The sequence below is a fragment of the Nelumbo lutea genome, chromosome 4 (assembly GCF_056320005.1).
Source record: "Nelumbo lutea isolate HS-2025 chromosome 4, American lotus-T2T, whole genome shotgun sequence".
NCBI classification, from domain to species: domain Eukaryota; kingdom Viridiplantae; phylum Streptophyta; class Magnoliopsida; order Proteales; family Nelumbonaceae; genus Nelumbo; species Nelumbo lutea.
In genome coordinates, this window is record NC_142687.1 from 35,194,888 (window position 1) to 35,205,229 (window position 10,342).

At 36.4% G+C, this 10,342-nt stretch overlaps 1 protein-coding gene across 1 annotated transcript; it reads right to left on the minus strand.

Moving 5' to 3' along the window:
- Positions 1–2,273: 2,273 nt before the first annotated feature.
- LOC148855160 (pectinesterase-like) lies at positions 2,274–4,667 on the minus strand. Its single transcript, XM_088982266.1, has 2 exons — positions 3,709–4,667; positions 2,274–3,168 (listed from the first exon to the last, which is right to left on the minus strand). The coding sequence occupies exons 1-2, from the start codon at positions 4,607–4,609 to the stop codon at positions 2,480–2,482; spliced, it is 1,590 nt and encodes a 529-aa protein (XP_088838392.1). The 5' UTR covers positions 4,610–4,667; the 3' UTR covers positions 2,274–2,479.
- Positions 4,668–10,342: the final 5,675 nt, after the last annotated feature.

Below are 10,342 nucleotides of genomic sequence, written 5' to 3' on the forward strand. Positions count from 1 at the left end.
GCACTCTAATTCATTTTTGCCTGTGTTTGGCAGTATTACATTTATGCATTGACAAATGATAGATCAATGCATATATATATTGATAATAAGATGTAAAAGTATATCAATAAAAAAAAAGTAAATTTATATTTAAATGGGCTTTTGATAAAAAAAAAAAGCATATGCTTTATTGAATTTATGTTTCCATCCATTACAGTTAAAAGTCTGTTTGATAAGAAGATAAATTTGTTAGTGTAAAACTAATCCAATTATACAATTTATATGAACCATTTTACACTCTACATATTTGCATCATTTCCAAACACAGCCTTGATTTCCATCCAAATAATCAAATAAACTTTGGATATCCATTGAAATTCCATCCCAAATACATCATCTGTTATAGAGGATGCAATGAATCATTTATACTATATAAAAATGGCGGGACTAGTTTGCAGTGGTAGATCAAGCATTAGCGGCAAAAGGTGGCACCATCGGTGGTGAAGGAATTATTCAGAACTTTTTTCTTTTCAAAATCTTCGTACAGCTATGTTTATTTCTTTCTCTTGCTACTTTCTTTGTTCTCCTCTTCACTAACATGGACAAATATATACTTGGAGATCGACCTGGAGGCAATCACTGGACCTTCGTTTTCACTTGTATTGTTAAGCTTCTGGATCTTAGGCTGATCATCAAATGAACTAGTTCTTTATAGAAATCTCAATCAAATATATGGGTTTTGCAATTTAATTGGAATCCATTTCTTATTGGCAAAAGCTTTGATCGTTCTCTTTGATCTCTCCACCCTCTTTAAATTTCAAACAATAGATATTTTTTTATTTGAAACCCAAGAAAATATTAAAAATAAGGAAGAAATTATAAATCAATTATAAATTGAACCTGATATTTTTTTTTTTTTTCTCTGTTTTCTTTAAATGGCTTAAAGGTAATTGCAGGAAATTTGATATTAGCATTCCATAGGAAAGATGACCCAAGCTCTATCGGTCAAATTAGGTGTTTCTAATGTTGACGATGGATTAATTTTTTTCTTTATAATTCGATTAAAACCCCAACAAGTCAACATTAATACAAGTGAGAGAGGGGAGGTCTTAGTCCATTTTAAATCAATAGGGGGGGTGTCATAGTATTTATTGTATAAATGGAGGGAGGTATAAGTCTTTTACCTTAGATATTACCTATCTTTTAATTCGCAATGCAAATTTTACGGCCACTTTCTTGAAACAATAGAGACCAAACAAAAAATTATTTAAAAACGCGCTCCTTTCATGACCTCACTCCAATTTTTAATAGCTGGAATATGTAAAATTTAAGAGAACATTGAAAAAATTGCATTCCTTGAATATAATAATTACATTATATTTATAGATTAAGACAAATCAAATATATTCAAATAATTCAAAATCTTAAATTCTATCTAGGACTTTATGTAATCAATCGCCATTCATTTCATACTCTATGGTAATATAACAACTTCATCCATATCATTATCCTTAATAGAATAACTCATTACGCTTACGTTTGGATCCCAAATCGAAAGGAAAATGAAAGAAATGATTTCAGGTTTTTCAGTCAACATGACCCCAATCAAGATTATCAAATTAATCACTTACCTTTAACCATATTTACTTAGAGTACCAAAGATCATGATTCTTTCTAATTTTAGAATCTGGATCTGCTCCTCACATAAACCTCACAACATGTACCGTACCAATCGCACGCATCGTCAGTACTTGTATATCGTTATTCAATGGTGATATTTCCAATAAATGTTAGGATGTGACTTTGAAGGAAAGACTGAATTAGTTATATATATTTTATCTTTTTCCAAAGACAAATCTTGAGTCAGTCAACTTTAGCATCGTTAATTAATTTCTTTAACTGCAACTTGCTTTGGCGTCTAATAGGTAATAAACCCATATTACACCACTACTTGTAATATAATCTTAAACGGCTAGTCTCTTGGTCCCCATCGTTCCAAACCACGTCAATATGCCACCTTCCAAATATCATCTATCTCACAAGTGGCACACGTGTAAGAGTTTGTGATGCATTTATGTCATGGTCCCACAAGAAGGGTATGTGATCTGATGATCTGGACCCTCTATATATAGATTAATTATATTTGGAAAGATTACCATAGATGTTTGTTGGAAGAAGTGCTTAATTAGATTGAATCAGTGTGTCCATGCTATATATATCATAAGACTTTAGAAATTCAATATGGTTGCCTGGGTGCGTTCCACCATTGAATTAATCATTGAATGTCCACAAACTGACGATATAATATTCACACTTCTATTAATTTATTGATACTAGAATAATAGTTGATACATTATTATTTTCAATTCCATACAAATAACTGAATAAGAAATTCAATCAGGACAAACTATGTTACAATTTCTCTACCAAGCCAATGAGTATAGATCTCATACAAATAGCCTATATATTGTCTGCTGACAGAAAGATGCTTTAGAACAAATCACAGCCCGGAAGTGAAGGGGACTCCGGCGGCCGTAATCCAAGAGCCTCCTCCCAAGAAATTCCCGACTGTAAATTTTCCGGCATCAGAAGCACTCATGACATGGAACCCCGACCACTTTACACGCCGGCTGGTGCTTGCACCGGCACCTGTGTTCATATACTCCCCATAATACAAAGTACTCAAAGCAAAGTTGCCGCTCCATTCAAGCCATCCGGCCGGGTCGATCAAGCTATCAAGAGATGTCTTCATGAACACTGTCCTTGAGTACTTTTGCCATGGCCGACCAAGGTAGGTCTTGAATGAACCCTGCACAGGTTTTAAGTCAGAAGCGGCCGTGACCCGTGAGTTGTGGATGGAGATGCCTGTGTTCTCGTTGGGGTCTTTCCGTCCCTGAGCAGTCACCGTGTTCTTCTGACCGCTCATGGGCTTTCTGACGTAGATGTTGCAATTCTGGAGGACAGCCACAGCATCTCCGAAGATGAAATCGACAGTGCCGTAGATGTCGCAATCGCGGTAGAATTGGCGTTGAGAGTAGACGTATAGGGTGTCCTGATAACCCTTGAAGCTGCAACGATAGAACACTGAGAGATCAGAACCTGAGCGGAGGGCAACTGCTTGGTGCTTCTGGGGTCCGGCCGTGTTTTGGAACGTCATATCCCGGGCAATGAACCCACCGCCGGTGACCGCTGGAGGAGATAAAAATAAAGTCCACGTAAGTCACATAATAACACATGAGAGAAAGAGAGACTGGTGCGCTATGGGTTGTCTCATTGACTTCGGCCATGCAAAGTGGAAAAGACCATCTAGCCCTTCTTTTGACTAGATAGCAAATGAAGAGTATAAAAGACGATTAAAAGCATAAACTTTATATAGATAGTACAAGCAAGAACAACAAAAAGACCTCGGAATTCTTTGGACATGACCAGAGAATAGGGCCAAATTAAAAGCTTTAAGGCTTTAGGCGGCTTAAAAGGTTCAAAACACAAATTAAAAGCTTTAAGGCATAAGAGGTTCAAAAGGTCTGAGATGTTTTTAAGTACATTATTTAAACTTGGACTTTTATTGTATTTGTATATTTTAAGCATTTATTTATTTAACTACAAGTGAATTAATTAACTAATAAAGAACTAATGAATTTCCTTTATTTAATCTTTTATAATAAATAACTAGTGAACTAAGAGATATCTTCGCATAACAGGATTTGAATTGACAATTGTAGAACTTACCAACTGTTGCTGATCGGAAAGTAGTGGAACCATCTTGAACGTTCTTGCTGCCTGTAACGATTGTAGCGTCGATCCCGTCTCCGATCAACATGATGTTTGAAGCTTTGGTCTCAACGTTCTCTTTGTAAACACCCCGTTTCACATATATAACAAATCTCTTCCCACTTCTCTTGGATGAAGCAGCCACTGCCTGAGAGATGGTCCTGTAATTACCAGAGCCATCTGCAGCAACCACAACATCAGCTTGTGAAGCTGCACTCGATGACTGAAGAAGCTTCCTGTCAGCAGCTGAGACCCATGTCGGGAAGCCATCAGAAAGCAACCGGCGATTGCCACCTTGCCTACCCATCAGAGATGCAACTGATGAAGCCGCTGCCTTGTTTATGGCAAGCGAGTTGCTTACCATCTTGGAGAAGTTACTCAACATGAAGGGAAAGGAAGACAAGTAAGATGGCAAGTTTAGCTCAGTGAATCCGTTTTGGCAAGTCTGCTCGTTGGTGATGGCGGCACTGAGCCATGTCTGAGCATCGGACCAGCTCAATGGATTCTTAGACCCCATAGTGCGGTTAAGCTGGGTGACTGTGTCAGCATAAAGCTCCACACAGTCAGCCCACGCCACCTTGGCCTCGTCATCAAATGAGCTCAAGTCCATAGCAGAAATGAGCCCATGGGCTCGAAGGGCTTGGTCCATGGTGAAGCTAAGGGCAGACTCACGAAAACTGAATTGGGTTTCTTCTAAGGTGGCAAGAGGTTTATTAGAACTGATGAAAGACTCGCATATTTCAGGATATGGGGTTTGGCTGCAAGATGATATTGTCTCGGAGTTCACCACCCCAATGACCAAAGCAAGAGAAATACACACAAAACCTAACACAAGCTTATCCATGGAGACTCTGCACATTTTCTAACTCATTACCCTAGTTTCGTCTGATGCTTCAACTTCCAATGCTTGAAGAATGCAAGATTGAGCTCTTTTTATAGGAAAAACCCGGGGTCTGTGGGGTTATGTGTAGGTAATAATAAGAGAGAATCCTGGTTTTTGGTAGTTTTTGAATTCCAACTACGGCTTGTTCAAGCCGCTAATCTACGCTAATGGTTTGTATGTAATCCACGTAAAACATGACTACTTTAACGCAGACAGCCACGTCAAGGCTCACAACATCGAAAACCAATCTCATTTGGTAGAATTTGTGTTCCAATCTATTAGACTTCAACCAAATGGCCTTGAGTATATACAACTTGAATAAAATAAAGAAAACTGCGCATTTATAACTCATGAGTCAATTCGTAGGCTTTACGTATAAATGCTTTGAAGGTTGAAATGTGGGCATATTCCTTTGTCTTGTTCTTCTTTCTTTATTCTTCTATGGTTCTATTCTCCTCCTCTGTCCTTTCTGTAGCCGTGGGCGAAATCTGACTCGTGGGCTTGTAATATCTGACACCCCCCCCCCTCCCTCTCTCTCTCTCTCTCGTATATGTTGGCTTTTTTTTCTACGAAATGGGTTCATTGGGGAGGTATTACTGAGTAGGTGAACGACAACCGTGTATTATCTATATATTGTTTGCTTGTTTTTCAAGGATCAGGTATGGTTTGAAAACAAGTAGGGAGAAGTCATGGCATGATTCAGTGTTTGACAATTTTATTTATAATTTGGTAGGCAATTAGTTATAATTTGTTAACTTTGATGATACGGCTGGTTATTTCCTTGGATATTGATGGGTCCTCATTATATGCTCATAATGACCCAAGTTCTGCTAAAAGGAATTAATTAACTAAATGACCTTTTTTATAATATTTCTATACTAATAACAATGATTAAGTTTAGTCATCTGCATTAAGAGTTAATACGCGACCGGTAAATATTAATTGGTGGGTCCTCGTTATATGCTCATGATCGTTGACCCTAAGTTATGCTAAAAGGAAATAATTAACTAAATGACCGTTTTTATATTGATTTTTATCTTACTCGCAATATTTAACTCTATTTCATCTGAACCAGTTTAGCTGAATTTTCAGCTCAGTCCTCCCAAACAGATCCCTATCTTTTTCTTTTATTGATTATTCGCCTTTGCCTCTACAGAGGCCGTAATTCAATTTAACATGGCATAGTATAAGACTTTTATCTAGCAACATTCATGACTCTTCTCAAAGGTGATGTGCCGAGCCACCACCTATTTAACATATGACACAATCATACAAAGACAATTGAAAATATATGATCCACAGTAACATCTGTCAAGATTCCTTAATTCATTAATCCTAATTGCAATTCCTCACGCCATGTATCAACTTTTGAAATGTCAATTGGATTGAAAAGCTAGATGCAAAGGTGGCGTAAAGTAATTTTGTCTATTCAAATTAAACATAATTAGTTTTGTATCAAGTCTATTCAAGGACAACGACCCATGTGGTCTTTGTGTTCCAGACGGTTCCAATAATTAAATGAACTCAATTGTTGGTGTACTTATTGCTACGGTCAAGTGCATATCCTTAATGCGTGTATGACTCGCTCTCTCTCTCTCTCTCTGTATGAATGGCATTCAAGAGACTTCCCTTTGCGTTGCATCCCAAGGGAAGTAACGCCTCTCTATCACTTTGTTCCCATCACAAATAATATATAAAATCCAATAATTTATTGAATAAAAAAGGCAATATCTTGGTGGGCCTACTGGACCTGTAGAGCAGAATAGGCCCACTTAAAATGGGTTCCATTTAAGAATTAATTGGCCCAAAATGTCAGCTTTAACAGATAAAATACACAAACAATATAGAAATTAGCTTCTTGTGAAATCCGGTTGGGCTCGATATTTTGGTATATTATTTCTACGATGTTATAGGTGAGGTGGATTCTGGGTCTCAAACCCAGATCCATGACTGCCCTCCCTCCCTTATGAGAGGGAATAGATAAATGGCCTTCTGGTACTTGCTTCCCATTTTCTGGATTTTTTTTTTTCATTTTTTTCATATCTTGTTTTATTTTATTTTTATTTCTTTTTTCTTATCTAGGTTCAATGCATGCCTCCCGATCCCTCTAATGTCAGAAGAAAAAAATCACGTATTTCAAAACAAAAGAAGAAAAAAGATGCAATTTTTAATTACTAATATCTATATTATATACTAAAAATGCAGTTGGTATATAATACTGATATTTTTGGTGCAAATACAAATGTTATTCATATATATATATATGTGGTCAACTATATGAATCCTATTTTATTATTCCGATCTATTCTCCAAAGATGTGTATATCTTTTAAGTAGATTGAATCATTTAAATTTTATTCATTATATAGTGTTCCATCCTCTTTTTAGAAGAATGTATATATAAGTGATCTGCCAATATTAATTATTTTAGAATAATGATTTTGATATAAATAAAATTTTATTTTGAATACAAATAAAGCATCTATCGTTCCTTTCTTGAATTCGTCCATAATTTTATAAACAAGGTATAATAACTTTGAGAAAAAAAATGAAATTTAGATAATTTGATTGTTGCACCCACCCACCCATCAACATATTCATATGCCTACCAAACACTTCTCAATTTATTGAATTCATTCATTTTCTATCATTTCTAACTCACAAATTCTTGGCAACAGAATGATGCCTTAGGTTATTTTATTGCCTTTAAAAGGTAGTGGAGAGATCTGAGATCAAATTCCTCTGCCAGGTTAGGAGGTTATGGGTTCAAGACATGGGCCCCATTCCCGTATAAAAATAAAAATAAAAATTAAACCCACGTTATCATGCTTATCTGCTCGAGATTTTATTATCATTAATTACATTAAGACCCCATTTGGCATACAGGAATAGGGGTCTGGAATCGGAATCGAAATGAACTATTCCAGTTCCGATTGTTTGATTGGCAGAATTAGAATTACATTTCCATTCTTGCTGGGATGACATTTCCCCATTTGAGGAAATAGTCATTCCCTACTCCTTCCTTAGAAACAAAATCTCATTTCTACTGATTCTAATTCTCATTTTCATTTCTGTCTGAACCAAACTGACTATGAGAATAGACCATTTCAATTCTAATTTTGAAAGATTTCGATTCTGATTCTGATTACTAACCAAATGGACCTTAAATAATAATCTCTTCATTGCATACACCTCCTTCACCTTTGAACCGGATAACCTAAGTTAGGTTACAAGACTTTTGAACAAGAAATATTTCAATTAAAGGGATATTGTGCAGTCGAGCCCAGCAAGCATCTATGGTTAGGGGTGTCCATGGTTCGGTTAACCAAATCATGATACTTTTTTTGTAAACCGAACCGGTGGTACTGATTTTTCCAATTCTTCAAACCGAAATTAAACTGGTACCACCAATTAACCGGTCCACCGGTTTTGGTTTTTGACCAATTCGGTTCTTGGTTTTTTATATTTATAATATATATATTATACAAATATATGTATAATATTATGTAATAAATAATAAATGACATATAATATATTTGAAATATTTGAAATATATATAATATATTTATAAATAGATCATTATAAATATAAATAAGTATATATTTATATATAATACATAGAAATTATGTAACATATATTAAAAATATATATATACAAATATATGTACCGGTCAATTCGGTTAACCATCGATTCCAATCCTTCGATTTTTCAAAAATCCCAAACCAAAATCGAACCGATTCGATTAATCGCATTTTGCGCTTTAGTTTTTTTGTTCGATTTTCGGTTTTTTGTTTTTGATGGACACTCCTATCCACGGTAATAGTTCTAGCAGCTAGACCTGTTCATGGGCCGGGCCGGGCCGGGCTTTGATTCCTTATTAACAGAAAAATGTTAGGCCCGAGCCCAAGCCCAGCCTGACCAACGAGCCTACAACTTGGGCCCGAGTCCGGCCCTGATAAAAAGCCTAAAGCCCGAGCCCAAGCCCAAAGCCCGACCTAATAAAAGAAATTCAAATTTTTCCTATTCAAATAGACATTATCTATTTTAATTCAGATGTTATTTTCCCCTATTTAAATGAAGAATGGGCCTACAAGTGAATCAACAACCTTCTCAAATCAAAAAAATTATTCAAATGGACATCACATAGGGTTTTTACTTAGGTTTAACTATAGGTTGGGTCGGACCGGGCTATTTTGGCAAAGCCCAAACCCGATTCAAATTTTATGCGGACTGGGCTTTTTGGCCAGAAGTTAAGCCCACGGGCCAAAAAGCCTATTTAAGCCCGTCCGGGAGTCACACCAGGCCGGGCCGGTCCGTCGGGCCACCCGGCCCATGAACAGGTCTACTAGTAGCTTAGAGTACATATGAGCTTTGCCAAGAGGGGGTTGTACGTACGTCGACGTCTGTCTACGTCCAATTCCATTCCAAGTGGAATTATTTTCTTCTTTTCGAGGATAACCGGTAACGAACCTCTCTGTACGAAATTCCTTTCAACACGCCCATCTGTCACTTCAAAATGGAAATTTGAATCAACCCTTCACCTACTCCACATTTTAATCCATACCAACTTTCTGGAATAGTATAAAGATAATTCGTTTCTAATACGTTTTATTTGGCCCAAGCTTATCTATTTCTCTTTCTTCATACCCTCTGAGATTGTCAAAACTCAGAAATTGATAAGGGTAGCCATTAATGCATGAAGCGTCGACTGAGAGGGGTCCAATGCCCAAAAGTCTCTTGGGTGGTTTCAAGGCAGAGAAGAGAAATATATTAATTAAGACTTGAGTGCTTATATATATATATATATTGCAGAGCAAAGGCAAGTGGAGGTCAAATTAAAGGACATGTGGATAAGCTTAAGATAGCGCGTTGCACAAAGCGGAGCTGCATATTAGAATTATTCATTTGTCTGCTTCCACAACAGTACATAGCTTGGCCACATCAGATAAAGATGTATGAGTGTCTTCTTACGTGGATGTTTGGCCCACGGTGTGAAAAGCTGAGCGGAATCTTTGTGCATCTAGACTTATACTTACAAGGATAATTACACCTATTTGTATTGATTTTATTTTTTAGTAGAAACTCATAAATTAATTTAGTATATACAGGCCAATATAATTGACCACAGTTGAAGTATTGAGCATGTCCAATATTAAGGGTGTCAATCGACCAGTTTTGTATTGGATCTCATCCAAATCAAAATCAATTTGAACAAACAAACAAGGCATTTTGGATTGGGGGGTTTTAACTGTTCAGTTCACTCCTATGAATCTTAGTTCCACCTTAGGGGTGGAATGAATCCTGATCGTGGATTGATGCCAAATTCATGGGCAAGATGTGATTTATAATGGGGGCTATTAGTAAACTAGGAGGTGGCTGTAATTCCAGATTTCTGAGAGGGGGTACAATCCATTTATCCCTTGGATTTGGACCAATTCGGTCCAAAATATTTATTAGATTCGATTTGAAATGGTCCGTCCGTAATAAATTTATATTGAATTGGGTTGGATTAAGCTAATATCTGATTCAATGATATAAGATAAGAATGTAAGTGTTAATGGACCAGATTTAGGTTGAAACCAATCTAAATTAAAACGAATTTGAACAGATTAGACATTCCAAACATTAAATTGGACCGGTCCAAAATATTCATTGAATTGAATTGGACCTGATTCATTTATAATGGACTCACATTGAACTGTTGGACCAA